This window comes from Tachyglossus aculeatus, chromosome 11 (genome assembly GCF_015852505.1).
Source record: "Tachyglossus aculeatus isolate mTacAcu1 chromosome 11, mTacAcu1.pri, whole genome shotgun sequence".
Classification (NCBI taxonomy): Eukaryota; Metazoa; Chordata; class Mammalia; order Monotremata; family Tachyglossidae; genus Tachyglossus; species Tachyglossus aculeatus.
Window position 1 is genome coordinate 35038065 of NC_052076.1, and position 20773 is coordinate 35058837.

Below are 20773 nucleotides of genomic sequence, written 5' to 3' on the forward strand. Positions count from 1 at the left end.
AAAGTAGCATTCCCTATAGTTGAAATTGTGCAGTCGTTTCCAAGACTTTGACCTGTAGGTTTGCCCAGGCAATCACCTTCTTAGGGCCTGAAACCGCCATCATGAGGATTTGACGCTAAGTCTCAGAGCTGAAGGTCTCTTGGGTAAATTGCTATTCTTATCCCTGAACTTTCCCCTAACAGGAAAAGCTTTGATGTTCAGACTGATATGAGTTAGGGCATGGAGAGCCTGTAATAATCCACTGGAGTCTTTCCATTGGCCCCCTTTTCACACCATGGTGATCGAAAGCCCCTTGTCTGGTTACCTCTCTAACTGGCTAATATTCATCCTTTATATATATATGCCCGACTGTGACAAAAATAATGCTGTTTTCTTACATTTGAATAGTATGTTCTTTTTCCCAAACAAGCTCATAAACCCAATTGGAAGCAAATGCCTTATTAGGAGTTGTTCTAATAAAAACCAAACAGCTCCACTCCCTTTTCTTTAAACCACTCTTTCTGTGGACAAACAGAAAGCAAAGAGAGCTCATTTGGGGAGTTTGGGGCCGGGGGTGTGTGGAAAAAAGGCCTTCAGAAAGGCAGCCAAGTGGTGTTGTTGGATTGGAGACAAGAGCTCCGTCTTTTGGGTGAAACAGTTCTTTCCCTCTTTTGAGGAGTGCAGGTCATCACTCCAGTCTCCTTGGGCCACCGAGCCCCTTCTTATAAAGCACCGAGAGGAGGAGATTCCATAATCTCCTTTGCTTAAAGTCAAAGCCTGTTCTACTATCTCAGAGTCCTCACTGCCAGCAAGCTCTGCCTGACGTGTGACCAAAATTCCCCTCTCCTGCCCGGTTTTAAACCATGCGACATGTCTGTGAAGAGGACAGCTGGTTGTGCAGAGTGAAATTTGCTAACTAGGTCAGCTGGTGCCATACTCCTTCAGCTTCTGAACACACACTCACGCTGTCTTCCTGGCCGCCATGTTAAGGGCAGGAGGAAGTGGGAGGGGAAGAGACGCGGGCATGTGCACACTTGTAAGGGCTGAAGCAGAATCTCTCATCTTTCCAGATTAACGGGCAGTGCAGCTGCTTCCAAAGCATCGAACTGCTGAAATCGCGCCCTGCCCACCTGGCTGTGTTCCTGCACCATGTGGTGTCACAGTTTGATCCTGCAACGTTGGTAAGAATTTCTCCCGTCATGACTCTGGGCGTAGATTTCTGTCATTTAGGTGTCCCAAATCTCTCTTTCTCAAAGCCCCGGCACTCGGGCTAAGTACCTTCTGCTGCCAGATTGGAACCCAAGAAAAATGTTACCATGCTGGAGTTCAGGCATCTCCTGGTGAACCAAGCATATCGGGAAAGACAGCAAAGGCAAATAAAATGGCTTGGAAAAGAATAACTGACCTCTTTTCAGAACCTTGAGCTTGGTTACTGGCAGGTATCTGGGTTTCTGAAATCCCTGAGTTTCCCTGCAGAGCCCGTTCTTGCCTGTGAGGAAATAAACAGAGTGTATTTGTGGTGATCTCTGACTTGCCGCTGCTCTCTTCTCCTTTCCAGCTCTGTTATCTTTACGCAGAATTGTATAAACAGACGAACTCCAAAGAGACTCGCCGAATCTTCCTTGAGTTTCATCAGTTCTTCTTGGACCGGGCGGCGGTAGGCTACCAAATACATGTGTTTACGTTATCTCAGGCGTTAAAATACTGGCTCTCACTAAACTTTTCAGTTTACCACGTGTTCTCTGATGGTCATCACTTTTTGATGGAAAAAAATGCATGCGTGTGTGTGTGTGTGTGTGTGTGTCCCCGTGTCCAAACTGCTAAACTAACTGGTCCAATTGTCCATATTTTGGGCGTAGAGTGTACACAAATATCCATCTGCTTCAAAATACTTGGATGCCTTCTCTCAGCTTTCTTTCTTTCCCATTGCAGCACCTGAAAGTTTCGGTTCCCGAAGAAATGTCTTTAGACCTAGGTGAGCTTGATCTTCCTGAAGAGCAGATCTGACTGTTTGGCAGTTTCAAAGACTGTGCCCCACATTTCCTGATGAAACTCCAGGGAGAAGGCGATTGGCTAACATGGGAGTCTTTCCAGAAATCATCACTGTGGCACTCCCTTGGCTAAATGGAGCTTGGTTTATTATAATCCTTTTAAATCAGTCAGTCAGTGGTTGTCTGCCACATGTCTGCTATGTGGTCTTGGACATGTCAACTTCTCTGTGCCTCAGTTACCTCATCTGTAAAATGAGGAATGAAACTGTGAGCCCTATGTGGGACAGGGACTGTGTCGAACCTTGATTAGTTTGTGTCGATCCCAGCACTTAGTAATAGTGCCTTGCACATCGTAAATGCTTAACAAATACCATCGTTATTACTGTTGTTACTATTGTTGATTGAGCACTTACTATGTGCAGAGCACTGTATTAAGCACTTGGGAAGGGACAGTACAGCAGATTTGGGAGGCATGTTCCCAGCCCTCAATGAGCCTACAGTCTGGAGGCAAACCTACCACCAGGGGTGGGAGGTCTAGCAAAACTCTTGGGAGCCTTAAGGGGTGGGGTTTTGGAAAACTAGCAGTGGTCCCTCTTGCCCTCAAAATGAAGTGACCTGTCAGCAGAGGGTCGTAAAGACTGAAGAGCCACCGTGATCACACAGACAAAACAATGTCCTTCCATCTCCTTCACCCACAGAGAAGAGAAGACCAGAGCTCATTCCTGAGGAACTGCATCGCCATTATATTCATACTATGCAAGAAAAAGTCTACCCGGAGGTTCAGAAGCACCTGGAAGACTTTAGGTAAGCAAGGGAAGTGAGCTTAAGAAAGATGGCAGTAGGCAAGCTAATGAAGGTTGCGGATTCTCCATCTGGAGATCTTTTAGGAAAAGGGGTAGATAGCCACTGACTTACATTGTTTTGTCTTTCATCCACCTGGAGTCGGGGGGGAAGATTGGGTGTCCTCCCGAGGTCCATGTCTTTTGTGGCCCCAATGATCACTCCAGGTCACTTCTTTGGTCTTCTTCAGCTAGTTAAATTTTAGAGGCTTAGGGAAGGAGCAACCTGCCCTGTGGAGTATTCACCCTGGTGGTTAAACAACTAAGAGTGAGCCTAGTATTTCCCCCCCTGTAGCGGAGGACAAGCTCCGTGAGGACTTTCCAAGGTTGTAGGAACTGGCTCCCTGGAGTGGGTTGCGGTGGGGCGGGGAGTCCAACCCAGAATTCACTCTGAGACACGCAGGTCCCATCAGGGACAGGGTCTTCACAAACTGTTTGTTCCGACGGATGACTCTCTCCAGAACTAACTCTTTGTGGTATCCCAGGTGGCATGGGCTCAGAGAATGAAGTGGTATGGCATTCTGCCCAGCCCTGGAAATCCTTGGCTGTGGGCATCCGGTGCCCAGGCGTCCCCAGAAGGAGATTTTTCTTCTCTGCAGCATCCCCTTTTAGACTTGTTTTTCTACTCCTTTCAGGCAGAAGCGTAGTATGGGCCTGACTCTGGCCGAGAGCGAGCTGACCAAGCTGGACGCAGAGCGGGATCGAGACCGACTCACCCTGGACAGAGAGCGGGCCTGTGCGGAGCAGATCATTGCCAAAATCGAAGATGTGTTGTAAGTAATGAGAGCATGGGGGAGGGGGCTGTTGTTCTCTGAGCTCCAACAACTGTCCAGGGAAGGGCCTGGTGAAGAGATTTGGGGAGTGAGTCACCCTGGAGGAGAAAAGGAGCTCTGTAGCCCATCCCTTTGTGGGAGAGTTTGGAGGGACAATTTAGGTTAAAGACACGAGAATAAAAATGTGGGAGGAAAGGGCCTGTGCGTTCTGAGACCCAGCATTTCCCTGTTGTTTGGGATTGCCCAGATCAGATTGATTAGATGAAGGACTTCAGGTGTATTGGTTTGTTTCATACCTGATTATCTTGTTTCTATCCCAGTATTTAATACGGTGCTTAGCACATAATAAGCCCTTAGCAAATATCAGCATTACTATTATGCCTTCAGAGATCATCATCCCACAAAGTGGGGAAAAAGTATGAACTTTAGTCACCCTCTGTCTCTGGACTAGTGAGTCTGTTAGGCTACACCCTTAAAGTAGCAGGGAATTGGGCTGGTGGCCACAGTAGTGAGTACTTGTTCTGTACTGAGTACTTGTTCTGCTGAGTACTCCTTCTGCTGAACTGCAGGAGCAGTGTGGCTTAGTGGAAAGAGTTCAGGCCTGGGAGTCGAAGGTCCTGGGTTCTAGTCCCTAATCTGCCATTTGCCTGCTGTGTGATCTTGGGCAAGTCACTTCACTTCTCTGGGCTTCCGGTTTCCTCATCTGTAAATTGGGGATGCCGTATCTGTTCTCCCTCCCCCATAAAACCTGAGTCCCATGTGGGACAGGGACTTCGTCCAACCTGATTATTTAGAATCTACCCCAGTGCTTAGTACGGTGCTCGAAACATAATGTGCGCTGAAGAAATCCCATTAAACTGATGATGAATAATTGCAGAAGTTAGCATTTTTTTGTGACTAAGCTTGTTAAATTCTTCCTTTTTTCATTTCCCGAATTTTGCAGTGCTGAATTGTGTCTTCTTTGCAGGATGGCCGCTCAAGCCGTGGAAGAGGACAAGAGGTAGTGTAACCATAAATGCAAAATTCCTCTGTTCTTTCAGAGAACCTTTCTTCAGAGCCATCCAAAGATTTAGAGCTGGGGGTTGTAGCTCAGAATGGATAGAGGTTGGTCTCCCTCTAGTGACAGATTCCTTTTTTCCTAAAATGAAGCTTTATCCTCCCCATACTATAACTTTCCAACCAGCTGCGTATGTCATAGACCTATTGCGTTCTTTGCAGAGTGAATCTTCTCTCCGGTGTCAGAACTGAAACATTGTTGATGCCTTTTCACTCTCCACCTTTCACTGCTCAGCGGTCTCAGTTGCCTTACCCCTTAAAACTCCTTATTTACTTCCCTCTGCTTCCTCCAGTTCCACCATGCAGTATGTGATTTTCACATACATGAAGCACTTGGGGGTAAAAGTGAAAGAGCCTCGGAACCTGGAACACAAGCGAGGTCGCATTGGATTCCTACCAAAGATCAAGGTATGGGCGATGGAACAGTACGTGCCCAGATGCCCCTTTTGCTTGTTCTTCCTGCTGGTGGCCAGAATCTGGGCGGTGTTTTCGGGAGTCTTTTGACTTGGAGGAAGACCTTTCAAGTATCATAATCATCCCACAATCCACAGAGGGCCCTCAACTGAGAAGCAGCATGACCTAGTGGAATGAGCACACGTCTGGGAGCCAGAGGAGTTGGGCTTGAATTCTGACTCTGCCAGTTGCTTGCTGTGTGTCCTTGGGCAAGTCATTTCACTTCTCTGGGCCTCAGTTTCCTCAACTGTAAAATGGGAGTGAAATCCTAACTCCCTCCTACTTAGACTGGAAGCCCCTCGTGGGACATGGACTGTGTCCAACCTGATAAACTTGTATCTATCCCAGCGCTTAGAACAGTGCTTGACATAAAGAAAGTGCATAACGAATACCATAAAAAAAGCCCTCCGTTTTTTTGCAGTCCGGATCGCTAGCCCCCTTGTTTTGTTTTTAATTCGACCCCATAAATATCTGCTTTGGTTACCATTGTGGTCTCTTCTGAGGAAGTGGTATTGAAGAAAAACTACTTGCTCTTCTGGTTAATGCTTTCTGTTGGATTGAGTGGCCTAGACACTCACATCTCCTTTCCCCATTCTCCATAGTGCTTACTATGTGCCAGGCACTGTACTAAAGCACTGGGATAGATGGAGGTGGACACAGTCCCTGTCCCATGTGGACCTCACAGTTTAAATCCCCACTTTACAGAAGAGGAAGCTGAGGCTCAGAGAAGTGAAATGATTTGCCCAAGGTGACCCAGAAGATGAGTGGCAGAACTGGGATTAGAACCCGGGACCTTCTGTCTTCTAGGCCTGGGCTGTATCCACTAGGCCACACTGCTTAGAACAGTCTCTCGATTGGTATACCAACTCACCTCCAATCTCCAAACCCATGAACAAGTGGACTGTATGCCACAAATCCCAGCTTTGATCCCTACCAATCCCTTTATGATAGCCAGCCTGTTTTTCGCCTTTCTGAATAGGTAGCCTCTGAGCAGGTATGCAGGCTTTTCTGGACCGCACTCTTATGTCTTTGTCAGTTCATTGTACCAGCTTTCATGTGCATAATTAATCTGCCTTAAATTGTGAGCCTCAGGGGACAGGGAAGGACTTAGAGAGTTCTGCAAACAGTGTGAATACTCAATCAAAGCCATATATCAATCCGTCTTATGATCGCCAGAGTCTGATACATGACCATAAAATAGATACCATGTCTAATGCCCCTTGGTCAGGTGTGTATCTTTCCCTTCTTTCTCCACCTGTTCATAATCAAAATGATCCCTGATGTTTGGCTGGGAGGGGAACGCCTTCGCTTGGAAACAGTCACTCTGGTTTTCACCAGCCTCGGAGTTGTGGGTTCTCTTTATAAAGTGATCGAGACAGGCTGGTGTTAGGACCATGCCATTTCACATCACTTGCCTGGTTTCTGATTGCATATTAATTGCAGCAAAGTATGAAGAAAGACAGAGAAGGAGAGGAAAAGGTAAAGAGAAGAGGCTTCCCCAACATCTTGGGCCCCCCAAGAAGACCAAGCCGCCATGACAGCAGTGCAAGTATGTTGGCTTTGAATGTTCTGTTTCTTCGGTGCTTTTGACCTTCAGCGAGCCATCTTCCTGATGCATCACCCCCCACCTTTTTTTTTCTTTTTTTGGTGATATTCGTTAAAGCGCTTACGTTGTGTCAAGCACTGTTCTAAGTGCTGGAGTAGATACAAGTTAAGTAGCCCTTGTCTGAGTAGGAGGGAGGCCCGTACTGCCATAGTAACTAGGGGCAGAACTGGGCCTGTGACCCACGGGTGCAGATGAGCCTCCTTGTGCATGAAAGAAATCAACATCTGGGTGGATGTGAACTAACTCTCCCTGCACATCCTGATGAGTTGTACCCTCTCCACTGAGTGCTCCACTGACCCTTCTCTGTGGCTGGCCCTTCTCGAGCCACGGAGGCCGTGAAGGTCCAGTCTTCCTCGGTCAGCGCAGCATTCTAATCAGTGGTCGGCCTGTTCAGTCGGCAGAGCCATGGAACTGCAGAAGCAGCGCCACCCAAAGCACTTACCCTCGCCCTCCTCCGTGAGCCCCGAGCCCTCGGACTCTGCCAAGCTGCGCCAGAGCGGGATCTTAAACGATGGTGGAGACGTCGGGTATCTGCCTGCTAACCCCACGTCCTCTCTGACTTCAGGATTCAGTTCCACCCAGGAGGGAGGGAAGGAGAATGAGACAGGTGAGCAGACACTGCAAAGCAGTGCATTTAAGAAACATGTATTTTTTTTTGTTTTAGTTTTTGTTTCTTTTCTTTTTTTTTTTTCGTTTTGGGTTATTTTGTTTTTTGTTTTGTTTTTACGCTCACATTATCACTTACTTAAGATTTCCTCACAACTTTCAGTCATGCAGTGTGAATGTCCCGTCCGTCACTTGACAATAACAACTCTTGGGTGTCCCGTGGCACCACAGGTCAGGGTTGGAGATTCACTTCAGAATTACCTCTCCATGGGGTAGTTAACCTTGAAATGCAGTTCTGGTGTTTTGTGTTCACCTCTGCAACCTTTCTTACTTCAGGGAATGAAAAGCCCGTGGATTTGTTTGTTAAGATGCAGAGCTTGGAGGAAGTTGTTTTGAAGAAATCCAAAATGGAAAAGAAAAAAATGCATTTGGAGAGCGTTAGTGTCATGGGGATGTTTTTGACCTTTCTCTTTATAGGGCCAAAGCAGACAGGAGAAGCCCAAGCCTTTGGAGACTGCACAGATGCCACCCCCCGGATTCCCAATACCATCTTTGATTTCCCTCCCCCACTGCTTGACCATTTACAAGAGGAGGAAGGCGAAATGGAAAGGTAATCCTGGCAACTGACGGAAGGGCATTGACCTGGAACTGATGGAAAAGTAGCACAGCATAGTGGATAGAGCACAGACCTGGAAGTCAGAAGGTCATGGTTTCTAATCCCGGCTATGCCACTTGTCTGGTGCGTGACCTTGGGCAAGTCACTCCACTTCTCTGGGCCTTAGTTACCTCATCTGGAAAATGGGGATTAAGACTGTGAGCCCCACATGGGACAACCTGATTACCTTGTATCTACCCCAGCACTCAGAACAGTGTTTGCACATAGTAAGCGCTTAACAAATGCCATCACTATGATTATTACTCTTATGGAGTCTGGGCACACACAGCCCTTCCTGCTCCTGCCAAACTTCAAGTTCAGGGCACCGGGAGGCGCACCTCCCATTCAAATTGTAGCCTTCTGGCAAGGAATGGGAAATGATTCCCTAAGATATTTGGGAATCTTCCCAAAGAATTAGATTGTTTAGCCAAAAAATCTTTCCATGGGGTAGATTCACTCTTTCTCTCCTCTCCAGTTTTCATCTTGGTCATTTTTCCCATTGTTGTAGGTTAGCGGAACATGGAACTCCAAAACCTTTCCGAAAGTAAGTGCTCCTTTAACTAACTTTCCAAAGAGCGAAGTAAAGCTCAGTCAAACGGCGACTTCTAAAAATCGCATAGAGCAGAAGGGCTCATAAACACAAAGGACCTCCTTTGGAAAGAAGGAGTCCCAATTTGGCACAGGGTAATGGGGGTGGGTGGTGGGGTGGATAACGGGACCTTGCATCCTCCAGTCACCTCCTCCAGGAACCCTCTTGATCCAATCAAAAGCGCTTTTACCTCCAGCTAATATTAGATCTGAAGGGATCTTACTTTTTTTTGTGTTACTCTCCTCAAGGTTTGACAGCGTAGCCTTTGGCGATATTCAGAGTGAAGATGAACAATCTGAGAATGACTTGGAGACAGACCCTCCCAACTGGCAACAGCTTGTGAGCCGAGAGGTACTCTCCAGGCAGACACCTTATGAGATCAAGCGCCAGGAAGTGATTAATGGTGAGTTAAATCAGGAGTCTCCTTTAAGTCTTATTGACTTAGGCAGAAACTAAGGAACTCCTCATCCTTGGAATGCGTGTATCCGAGCCTCTAACTAGCCTTGTTAATTTGGGAGCAAAACAAAGACTCTGCTTGGAGGTTGTATCCATTCAGGAGACTGATGTTAGAATAGCTTATTTTTCTTCTCTCCACCAGGACAGAAAGATGGTAAATATGGTTCAGGGCTGCAGCCATCTATAAGTCCAGGAAAATTCTATTTCTCCCAGGGGAGAATTAGTCAGTAATTTAGAGGTCGTTGGAAACTTTTTTTTTCCCAGTGGGTTTTGTTAAGCACTTACTATTTGCCAGCCTCTGTACCAAGCACTGGAGTGGTTATAAGCAGATCAGGTTGGCCACAGTTCTATCCCACATGGGGCTCAGACTTTTAATCCCCATTTTACAGCTGAGGTAACAGAGACCCAGAGAAGTGAAGTGACTCATCCAAGGTCGCACAGCAGACAAGTGGTGGAGCTGGGATTAGAATCCGCTAGGCCATGCTGGAAATTTTGTCAAGCTGGTAGTTTTCATGATCCTAAGGAAAGGGAGGTGAGAGGTCAGGGTGAAAATGAACAGGTATAGGAAGGACTTTATGGAGAGAGAGATTTAGAAGCAAAAAAGACCGAGAAAATAAGCTGTTCTTCAGAAAAAAGTTCCAGAGACTGATGTCCGTAGTCCACTGTTTAAGAAAGGCGAGTGTCAAGTTGTCTGAGCCCAGAACTCCCCAGAAATCATTCGTCATTCATTCATTCATTCATTCATTCATTCATTCATTCAGTTCATTCAATCATATTTATTAAGCACTTACTGGGTGCAGAGCACTGTAGTAAGTGCTTGGGAAAGTGCAATACAACAACTAACAGTGACATTCCCTGCCCACAATGAGCAGGGCGTCTAGAGGGAGGGAAAGGATCAGAGGAGTACAATAATAATAATAGTAACTGTGTTATTTGTTAAACATTAACTGTGTCCTGAGCACTGTACCGTGTACTGGAGTAGATGCCCCACAGTCAGGTTGGCCACAGTTCTTGGGGCTCACTGTGTAAGGGGGAGGGAGGAGAGCTTTTGAATTTCGTTTTTCAGATGAGAGAACTGAGGCACAGAAAAATGAAGTGTCACACAGCGGGGAAGCAGCCGAGCTGGGATTAAAACCCAAGTCCCGTGACTCCTAGCCCAGACCTCTTTCTGCTAGGTCACACAGCTCCTCAAGCAATTGTTATAAAGGAATAACATAAGCAACATTAAAAAAACATAAGCTGAAAAGAGTTCAATTAGCCCTCAGCCTAGAGGTCACACAAACAGTTGTTTTAGGCCAGAGAGGAAGACCACAGAAAATGTTACCCTTCCTCCCCAAGAGAGGTGGGAAGGGAAAATTGAAAGCTAAAGGCTGAAGCTTTTAATGTGTTTTTTCATTTCCATCTTCATGAAAAGATCAGATATGAATTGTTTCCCAGAGCAGGTCCCATTCGTGATAGAAGCTTGGAAACTAAATTGTGGAAAATATCAGAGGTAATTTAAAGATATGGGATGGATTAAAATCAGCAAGGTCTGGTGCCCTGAGTCCTAGGACAGTGAAGGAATTGGCAAAGGGTACTCGAGAGCCTAGAGCCTTGATTTCTGAGAAATCAAGAGGAGTTGGAGAAGTTCCTGGGGATGGGACAATGGGGAAATCTGCTTATCTTTGTCACCTGCCCATGGTGACAAGACCAGTTGTCTTAGCATCCATCACTCCCTGGGAAAATGCCAAGCCAGATCATTAAACGGTCAATTTGCAACCACCTTAGATGAACACAAATCACTAGGAGGTATCAAGCGTGCTTTTCTTAAGAGGGAATCATCAAACACATTTTATTTTCTGTGTCATGACAGCCCAAGGAGAGCAGTAGTAAGGTTGTTGATTCTGTCTTCCATGACATGCCCCTAGACAAGCCAGGGAAATAAGGAAGTGACTATAGCCCAGTAGGTGAGTGAGCAGCAGAAGACATGGGTTCTAATCCTGGCACTGCCACATGTATGCTGTGTGACCTTGGGCAAGTCACTTAACCTCTCTGTGCCTCTGTTACCTCATCTTTAAAATGGGGAGTAAGATTTTGAGCCCCCTGTGGGTCAGGGACTGTATCCACCTGATTATCTTCTGCCTACCGTAGTGCTCAGAACAGTGCTTGCCACATAGTAATCACTTAACGAATACCATGATTTATTATTATTAGTATTACGGTTCCCAAGTGTTTGGTCTTCTAGACTGTGAGCCCACTGTTGGGTAGGGACCGTCTCTATATGTTGCCAAGTTGTACTTCCCAAGTGCTTAGTACAGTGCTCTGCACACAGTAAGCGCTCAGTAAATACGATTGGTTGATTGGTCTTTGCCGTTATCACCTTGCAGCAAGGTTCCTAGAGGAGCGTGAGTTTGGGGCAAGTCGTCTGTCATGGGGCTGTCCATCGGAGATGGGTTTAAAGGGTGGAATAGTCCTGCTGTTGCCATAGTTCCATTCTTAAACCACTTCCCCCTCCACTCCTGAGACTAAGCCCCTGGAGCCATTGGTTCCAGTGGCCAGTTGAGTGCCCCCATCTAGTGACTGATGTTTGGAAGGGGAGGAGTCCCCTGGGGTGCAGATCTTGAGTTGTAAAGAAGCATGACCAGTGGAAAGACCGTGGGCCTGGGAGTCAGGGGACCTGAGTTCTAATCCTGGCTCTGCCAATTGCTTGCTGTGTGACCCCGAGTAAGTCACTTCACTTCTCTGGCCTCATTTTCCTCAACTCTGAAATGGAATTAATTACCAGTTGTTCCTGCTACTTAACCTGTGAACCCCATGTGTGGCAAGGACTGTGTCTGACCTGATTAACTTTTATCTACTCCAGTGCTTTGAAAGATGGTTGACTCATAGTAATCATTTAACAAATATAATAATAACAACAATAATACCTGGCCCCTGATTTGCCATACCATAGGACCAGCTCTAGCATCTGGGGATTAAGATTGTGAGCCCCACGTGGGACAACCTGATCACTTTGTATCCCCCCAAGCGCTTAGAACAGTGCTCTGCACATAGTAAGCGCTTAACAGATGCCATTATTATTGTTATTATTATTATTATTATTATTATTATTATTATATCTTGCCCTTTATCCACTCTGGCAGCCAGAGTGACGGTGGCAAGGATGAGCAAATCACTGAGAGGAAGGGCTGAAATTAACTAGTTCCTTGGCTTCTTGGGACACAGGAGATCTGCACTTTCCTCTTCTAAATGACCTGGGTCTTGAGCCTTCCCCTCAGGGTGGTTCTGCCAGGGCCCTCTGAAGCCCTGGAAGAAGGAATCCTGGAACCCTCCCATTCCTCTCCAGATTTTCCAAGCATACTGGATCAATTTTATTCCGTGGAAGATTCAGTGAGATTGGATCTTGGTCCCAGCCTCGCCTTGTCGATATCCTCTGATTTGAGAAGCAGACATCCTTTTGGGATGCCTTCCAGATCTTTATTAATGATTTCTTTTCTGTGAAGGGTTCGATCTGAATAATCTACGGTTACCTGTCACTGTTCTGAGTGACTTTAAATGGTTATTACTGTCACAGCTATGGCCCCAGAGAATCACAAATTGATAAAAATCCTAAAATAACCTTATTGTAGTGAACTGAGGAAAGCAATGTGAACTTGCATTTTCAAGATGAAGGATCAGTCAATGGAATATATTGAGCACGTACTGTGTGCAGAGCACTGTACTCAGCGCTGAGGAGAGTCCAATACAACAGAGTTGGTAGACACAGATTTTTTTTATCATCATCATCATCATCAATCGTATTTATTGAGCGCTTACTGTGTGCAGAGCACTGTACTAAGCGCTTGGGAAGTACAAGTTGGCAACATATAGAGACAGTCCCTACACAACAGTGGGCTCACAGTCTAAAAATGGTATTTGTTAAGCACTGTATGCCAGGTGCTGTACTAAGCACCCAGTGCATGACCCACATGAGGCTCACAGTCTTAAGACCCATTTATGAAGTAACTAAGATACAGAGAAGTTAAATGACTTGCCCAAAGTCACTCAGCAAACAAGTAGTGGAGCTGAAATTAGAACTCAGGTACATCTGACTCCCAAGCCTGTGTACTATCTTATAAGCCACATTCTTTTCAGATTTAGATTATTACTACTGTCTTAATCATGGCTCCAGAGAATCACAGATTGATAAAAATATTAAAATAACCTTATTGGAATAAGATGGGAAAAATAATGTGAATTCATTTTCAAGATGAAGAATCAATCAGTGTATTTATTGAGCACCTACTATATGTAGCGCACTATACTACAGCGATCGGGGAGGTGCAGTACAACAGAGTTGTAGACACTTTCCCCGACCACGAGGAGCTTGCAGTCTCTAGGGTGACACGGACATTAGTATATCAGTAGCTAAATTACCGATATGTACGAAAGTACTGTGGGGCTGAGGGTGAGGTGAATATCAAGTGTGTGAAGGGTACAGACCAAATGCATAGGATGTTTACTCTTTGTCGTTATTCAACTGTCAGGGCAGATGGAAGATTTTCACGTCTTCATACTGTCAGTAAGTCATATATATTGAGTGCTTATTGTTTGTAGAGCACTGTACTAAGCGCCTGGGAGAATATAATCTAACAATATAAGAAGCAGCATGGCATAGTGTATAGAGCAAAGGCCTGGGACTAAGAAGGTCATGGATTATGATCCCGGTTTCACCACTTGTCTGTTGTGTGACCTTGGGCAAGTCACTTCTCTTCTCTGTGCCCCAATTCCCTCATCTGTCAAATCAATCAATTAATTGTATTTATTGAGCGCTTACTATGTGCAGAGCACTGTACTAAGCGCTTGGGAAGTGCAAATTGGCAACATATAGAGACAGCCCCTACCCAACAGTGGTCTCACAGTCTAAAAGGGGGAGACAGAGAACAAAACCAAACATACTAACAAAATAAAATAAATAGAATAGATATGTACAAGTAAAATAAATAAATAAATAGAGTAATAAATATGTACAAACATATATACATATATACAGGTGTTGTGGGGAAGGGAAGGAGGTAAGATGGGGGGATGGAGAGGGGGACGAGGGGGAGAGGAAGGAAGGGGCTCAGTCTGGGAAGGCCTCTTGGAGGAGGTGAGCTCTCAGTAAGGCCTTGAAGGGAGGAAGAGAGCTAGCTTGGCGGATGGGCAGAGGGAGGGCATTCCAGGCCCAAGGGATGACGTGGGCCGGGGGTCGATGGCGGGACAGGCGAGAACGAGGTACGGTGAGGAGGTTAGCGGCGGAGGAGCAGAGGGTGCGGGCTGGGCTGTAGAAGGAGAGAAGGGAGGTGATGTAGGAGGGGGCGAGGTGATGGAGAGCCTTGAAGCCCAGGGTGAGGAGTTTCTGCCTGATGCGCAGATTGATTGGTAGCCACTGGAGATTATTGAGGAGGGGAGTAATATGCCCAGAGCGTTTCTGGACAAAGATAATCCGGGCAGCAGCATGAAGTATGGATTGAAGTGGAGAGAGACACGAGGATGGGAGATCAGAGAGAAGGCTGATGTTGTAGTCCAGACGGGATAGGATGAGAAAATGGGGAAAGTCAAATGAGAAAAGTCAAATGGGGATTGAGACTGTGATTCCCATGGGGAACAGGGACTGTGTCCAACCTGATTTGCTTGGAACCACCCTAGCGCTTAGTAAAGTGCCTGGCACATAGTAATTACCAAATGCCACAGTTGTTGTTATTAATAAAACAGATACATTCCCTGCCCACAACGAGAGTACAGTGTGCTAACGTCAGAGCTCCTGTACCTTCTCTAGGCCAGTGGATTTATTAAGTGACACAATCCCCTCCAGGGCCCGGCTCTAGCCAACTTCTGTCCTTGCTTGAATCCAGTGAGCCTAGGCCTGATCCCATATGCTTCTCCTTTTCCGTTCAGAACTGTTCTACACTGAACGAGCCCACGTCCGCACCCTGAAGGTTCTCGATCAGGTGTTCTACCAGCGAGTGTCCCGAGAAGGGATCCTGCCCCCGTCAGAACTGCGGAAAATCTTTTCGAATCTGGAGGACATTCTACAGTTACACAGTAAGGAGGAGCGAGGCCAACTCGATGACCCATTGCTTCCGAGGGGCAGGGGGTGGCTGGGGGCAGAGAGGCCCTGGAAACGGCAGGTGGCTTCTCCGATGCAGCCGCACCGGTATCTGTCCCTGAAGTAAAAACAAAACAGACATACCCACGTGAACAGACACTTGCCATAGACCAGTTCCCAAAGTGGTAGTTATTGTACAGATTCAGACGGGAGAGTCAGTCTTCTCTCAGAGCGAGAGGTGCCCTCACTTGCACAGACACATTACCTCTAAATTAAAAAAGAACCCCAGAGCCCCGTGAACACCCCATCATTAGTCAGTCTGCCATTACGTGGTGGACAGTACCAGTGAGGGTTCTTGGGGTTTGTGCTAAGAAAGAGATGCTGTGCTCCCCTAAGGCCAAGAACCAACCCCAGTGTTTTTCTCAAGTTGGAAAATTCTAACCTTGAAAGTAGCTAACAGTAATCAATCTGAGGTACTAATTGAGCACTTACCGGGGGTAGACCACGTAGCTCTTGGGAGAATCTAACAGTGTGGGTAGACATAATCCCTGCCCCAAAGGAGCTTACAATCCAGTGGGGGAGATAGGCATTAAAAATAAATTTCAGATCGGTGAAGCAAGTAAATAGGATAAAGACACGAGTGCCATTAACTCTTTTTTTGCCTTTTTTCAGTTGGGTTGAATGAGCAGATGAAGGTTATTCGGAAAAGGGAGGAGACCTCAGTTATCGGTCAGATCGGGGAGGACTTGCTGACTTGGGTGAGTGAGATTTCCTTTTCTCTCTGAATGCTTCCTCCCCCACTTGATAACCAGAGTTGGCAAAAAAGAATGCGAGCCATCTCACCTAAAGCCCAGCCAGGAAGAGGTCTCAGCATGAAATCTGGGAGTCATTGAGGTTGAGTCCAGTGAAATGCTCAGTCAAGCTGAGGGCCTTTTTCATTCAGTTCACGATATGAGTCACTCCTCTCTCTTGTGGAGATAAAGGGAACAGGAGGCAGCAATCTAGTGACCACATTGCCTTGAGCTTCTAGAGCCCTACAGCAAGCAGAAGTCCCAATCCTAGGGACTTGTCTTGAAAATGCTTGTAGCAAGTCATCCAGGAGCTGTGAAGACCTGCTGAAGATTATGGACCATTGCAGCGCCTGCAAAGCACTGTGATTGGAGTTTAAGCTTGAAGGTTTTTGAATCAGTCGATAGCATTTGAGCACCTATTGTGTGTTGGGCACTGGACTAAGCACTTGGGCGGGCACAGTAGAATTAGCTTTCATATTTACTAAGGAAAAACGTAGTTAGCTGAAGATTTTGGGGAATAATAAAGAACTAGAACTTGTGATTAAATTCTGCTTGCTCCCTTCACACCATCCAAACTGAATTGAGTCAGAAAGGCCAAGAAGCCCTTTGGGAAGATGGCAGACTGACTGACCCCAGTGGGGTATCTGGCCCCAGACATAACCGTAAGCTTTCAAGGGTTTGTTTCCAGCCCCTGGGATGGCTTCGTGATATGGTTCTGCCTCATTGCATGTTCAACATCACCTTTACCCATGACCTGTTTTAAGGAGCGTCCCTTACTTTGTAGCCCTGGAACACAGTTAGGTACCAGCATTGAAGGGAATCTTGTCACCATGGAACTCCTCAGGACTTGACTTCTGCAGAATAGAGATCAGTCAATCAATCCCTAGTATTGATGGAAGTCCTTCTGTGTGCCAAAAGACCAACAGAGTTAGTGGACCATGTCAACTAATTAGCAGACACAGTCCTTACCCACAGGGACTCACCATCTGTGGCCACAAGGCGCTGGGGGGGGATGGGAGACACTCAAGAGTGAAGCAATATAGTGTATAGGATATGTACTTAATTGCTGAAGGGGGTTGTGGGTATTTGTGCTTAGGTAGCATTGGAGAAACATAAAGTGAGGAGTTCGGAAAGAAATCAGGGAAGGCTTCCTGGAGGAGATACGGTTTCAAAAGGGCTTTGAAGATGGGGAGAGCTGTGGTCTGTTCGGGTGTGAAGCGGGTGGGAATTCGAGGCGGGAGAAGGGCAGGAGCAAGAGGGCGACCATAGGGGAGATGAAAACAAGGCCCAGCGAGTTGGTTGATTTGAGAAGGAAGTAAGTATGAGAGCTGGGATGCGGTGGCTGGAGAGAGCAGATAAGTAGGAAAAACAGAGCAGATTGATAGTCTTAAAGCCAGTGGTCAGGAGTTTCTCCTTGATGCAGAGAGGAATGAGTGGCCATCGTATGTTTGGGAGGAGACAGGAGATGTGTGCAGAATGTTCTTTTAGAAAAATGATCTGGGCAGTCAATTGAGGTATAGACCTCTGATGAGAGGCACCCACCCAGTCTGCTTTCTCTCCCCTTCCTGTCCTCGCCACTCTGCCACTCCACCCCAACTTACACGCTGTCCAGGTCAGGAAGTTGAGAACTAGAAAGCCTGTAAAGAAGTTCTGGGTCTCTGATGGAAAGAAAGAGTTTTAAAACTGGTCTCAGTTAAAAACAACACGGAGAATGCAAGTTGTGTCTCATGGGGACAAGTGGCCACTTGGTCACTTGAGAACCCTCTAGTGAAAGGGAATGTTGTTGTCTTTTATCTTGCCTTGTGACATGTTGCCTCATTATCCCGTTAGCTATTGTTTTTCTTGAATTCTTGGCACAGTTCAGTGGAGCAGGGGAGGAGAAGTTGAAACAAGCAGCTGCCACTTTTTGCAGCAACCAGCCTTTTGCTCTGGAAATGATCAAATCTCGTCAGAAGAAGGACTCACGCTTCCAGACCTTCGTGCAGGTGGGTTGCATTGAGTCAGCAGAGCTCTCGCCAGCCCTTGACTGTTCAAAGGGAGAATTGACCAGAGGTTGTCTTTTTGTAAGACAAACAATTCTGAGGATTCTGGTAGGGCAATTCCCTGCAACCGAATTGAAATCATTTCTGGAGGGTGGAATGAACGCACTGGAATGACGGAAAATGCTTCATTAAAATGTTGAATGTGCAGACCTAGACAGAGTCCACAGAAATGCTGCTTTGCTGTGGAGATTCCCCAACCCCCCTCCCACACAGGCACACATACACAACACCAGGGAAAGACAGCCTGTGGGCTAAAGCAGCACCGGGGTCAAGTATAGCAAATGACTAGTACCTGACCCGAGGGAGAATGTGCAGTGAGAGAGACAGAGAGAGAGAAGTAGATGCAATAGTAAGCTCTACTGATAATGGCTGCTGTTTGGAACCTGAAAATATGTCGTTACCCTGCTTAGCTGATAGGGAATACTGATCCAAGAAAGCCACTTGAATTTTGAAAGATGGAGCAGATTTTCTCAGCGGGTGAAGTCGAAGACGACTCTGTCCCTGGAAGGCAAGGACTGAGATTTGCTTACGGATGTCAGTTCTCTAGGAAGTAATGAGGGAAGGAAAGTCGCTGTGTTTTTTTGTCTTTTTTTTTTTCCCGACGAGCCTCCCCCCACCACCCAACCCTGTGATTGAAGAAGAAGTGGGGCTCTGCTGTGTCGGTGGTAAATCTTGGCATTTTTCGTCTTGTATTTAATTACCGGGAATGGGGGGTAATAGACATTTATATGATGAATCGACGATACATGTTCAGGTAATTATAGTCTTAATAAAAATGACAAACACCGTTATTATGCTATTTAATTTTAGGATGCCGAGAGTAATCCACTGTGTCGTCGACTGCAGCTAAAGGATATCATTCCCACTCAGATGCAGAGGCTCACTAAGTACCCCCTTCTGCTGGATAATATTGCTAAGTACACAGGTACAGCCTTCCTGCTGAAATGGAAAAGACCACCCCCTCTAGGTCATTTCACACCCAGTCCCCTTGCCAGACCTTCAAGGGGTATGAGTAAGCGCATCGATCAAGATTCAATTGAGTCTCATATTCCTTGTCACCAGAGCTTTTGTTTGTACTGTTTCAGCAAATGCCAGTTTCCGTTTGAATCCTCCCACAGTGCCCTGGGTTGGAGGGGGAGTTTGAACTCTGTCCCTGTTCCATTTCAAGGCTACCATCCTCTGGGGCAAAACAGCCGGGTTCCTTGCTTAGAAATACTAGTAATTGTATTTAAGCGCTTACTCTGTGCCAAGCACTGTTCTAAATAGCTCCAGACCTTTTCTTTGATCCAGCTGCTGTCTCTCTCATGCCAGTAGTTCAGTACAAACAAACTGCTGGATGCTTCCAAATCTGAATGCTCCAAAAGGAAATTCAAAATTATAGTTCTCCCTAAAGAGAAGAATAACTGTGGGATTTGTTAAGTGCTTACTATGTGCCAAGCACTGTTCTAGGTGCTGGGGTAGATGCAAGATAATCAGGTTGGTCTCAGTCTCTGTCCCACTTGGGGTTCACAGTCTAAGTGGGAGGGAAAGGAGTTTGGGATCCCCATTTTGTAGATGAGGAAACTGAGGCTCAGAGAAGGTAGGTGACTTGCCCATGGGCACACAGCTGGCAAGTAGCAGAGCCAGGATTAGAACCTAGGTCCTCTGACTCTCAGGACCACGTTCTTCCCACTAGGCCCCGCTGCTTCTTTCTTTAGTACGTGCAATTCTGTCCTACTCGTTATATTGTTATATACTCTGTGCTTAGAACAGTGCTTGACACATAGTAGTAAGCCCTTGACAAATACCACAATTATTATTATTATTACATTTCATGGCTTAGTATATTTATATAATGTGATTGGATTATAGTGGCTTGGGGACTTCTAACTTTGAAACTTCTGATTTGTGGGCCTTTTAAATTATCAACAATTGTAGGTAACTACATACTTTCATTAGACAATTTTTAATGATGTACACTTTAGAAACCACTTATCCTGCGTAATTTCCTCTCTCCCATTCTTAAAATGTGATTCCAGAAAAAAAAAAAAGCAGCACATTGTTCTGGATTGGTTTGGGGGCACGCTTGCATGTCCTTAGAAATTCTACCGCAGAGTAAACTGAACTCCATGAATGAGGGGTTTTCCTCACAATTTTTAGGGGATTTAAAAAGAACCCACATTGCGCTATCGTAATAAAACCCATCTTGTCCTTTACGTCCATGTAGGTGGACCTCAGTTAGGTTCTTTTTATTTGAAATTGTAAACATAAGTGAGTTTGAAACTAACACACAAGTGGCATAGGGCCTGGTTGCATATTTGAACTGTTAAATTAGAATTAAACTTTGGTTTACACCTTGTCCTCCGATTCCTCCTTTCTCTCGGTCACTTTGTCTCATTCAGAATGTCCAGAGGAAAAGGAAAAGGTGAAAAGGGCAGCAGATCACTGTCGCCAGATCCTTAACTACGTGAACCAGGCAGTCAAAGAGTCCGAGAACAAGCAGGTAAAGGGGGAAAGCATCCTGCATGATGGCAGAGGAAAAGACGGGAGGCAGCGGGCAGCTAGAATCCGTCAGGCTTTTATGGACCCTGGGGTTGGAGAGGAATGGGGGGCTTCATTATCTACTTTTGGGGTGAGCCAGTCAGTCATATTTATTGAGCGCTTACTGTGTGCAGAGCACTGAACTAAGCGCTTGGAAGAGTACAATACCAAAATAAACAGACATAGTCTCTGCCCACAACGAGCTTACAGTCTATAGGGGGAGACAGACATTAAATGAATAAATTACAGATATGAACAGAAGTGCTGTGGGGCTGGGAGGGGAGATGAATAAAGGGAGCGAGTCAGGGTGACACAGAAGAGAGTGGGAGAAGAGGAAAGGAGGGCTTAGGAGATATGCCTTCAGTAAG

General features: G+C 46.1%; 1 protein-coding gene across 5 annotated transcripts in view; it reads left to right on the top strand.

Annotated features, from left to right (window-relative positions):
• The window catches only part of ARHGEF12 (Rho guanine nucleotide exchange factor 12), a 152186-nt gene that overhangs the window by 108835 nt on the left and 22578 nt on the right, over positions 1 to 20773 (top strand). For 4 of the 5 annotated variants that reach the window (XM_038753317.1, XM_038753319.1, XM_038753318.1 and 1 more), the window contains 17 exons: positions 1050 to 1160; positions 1538 to 1636; positions 1912 to 1954; positions 2669 to 2774; positions 3445 to 3582; positions 4550 to 4582; positions 4932 to 5046; positions 6535 to 6640; positions 7092 to 7304; positions 7781 to 7913; positions 8467 to 8502; positions 8796 to 8950; positions 14902 to 15048; positions 15725 to 15810; positions 17703 to 17828; positions 18696 to 18810; positions 20267 to 20367. In XM_038753317.1, the coding sequence (XP_038609245.1) occupies positions 1050 to 1160; positions 1538 to 1636; positions 1912 to 1954; positions 2669 to 2774; positions 3445 to 3582; positions 4550 to 4582; positions 4932 to 5046; positions 6535 to 6640; positions 7092 to 7304; positions 7781 to 7913; positions 8467 to 8502; positions 8796 to 8950; positions 14902 to 15048; positions 15725 to 15810; positions 17703 to 17828; positions 18696 to 18810; positions 20267 to 20367 (1863 nt within the window). The remainder of the gene's footprint in view (positions 1 to 1049; positions 1161 to 1537; positions 1637 to 1911; positions 1955 to 2668; positions 2775 to 3444; positions 3583 to 4549; positions 4583 to 4931; positions 5047 to 6534; positions 6641 to 7091; positions 7305 to 7780; positions 7914 to 8466; positions 8503 to 8795; positions 8951 to 14901; positions 15049 to 15724; positions 15811 to 17702; positions 17829 to 18695; positions 18811 to 20266; positions 20368 to 20773) is intronic. The other variant, XM_038753320.1, reaches the window with a different exon arrangement.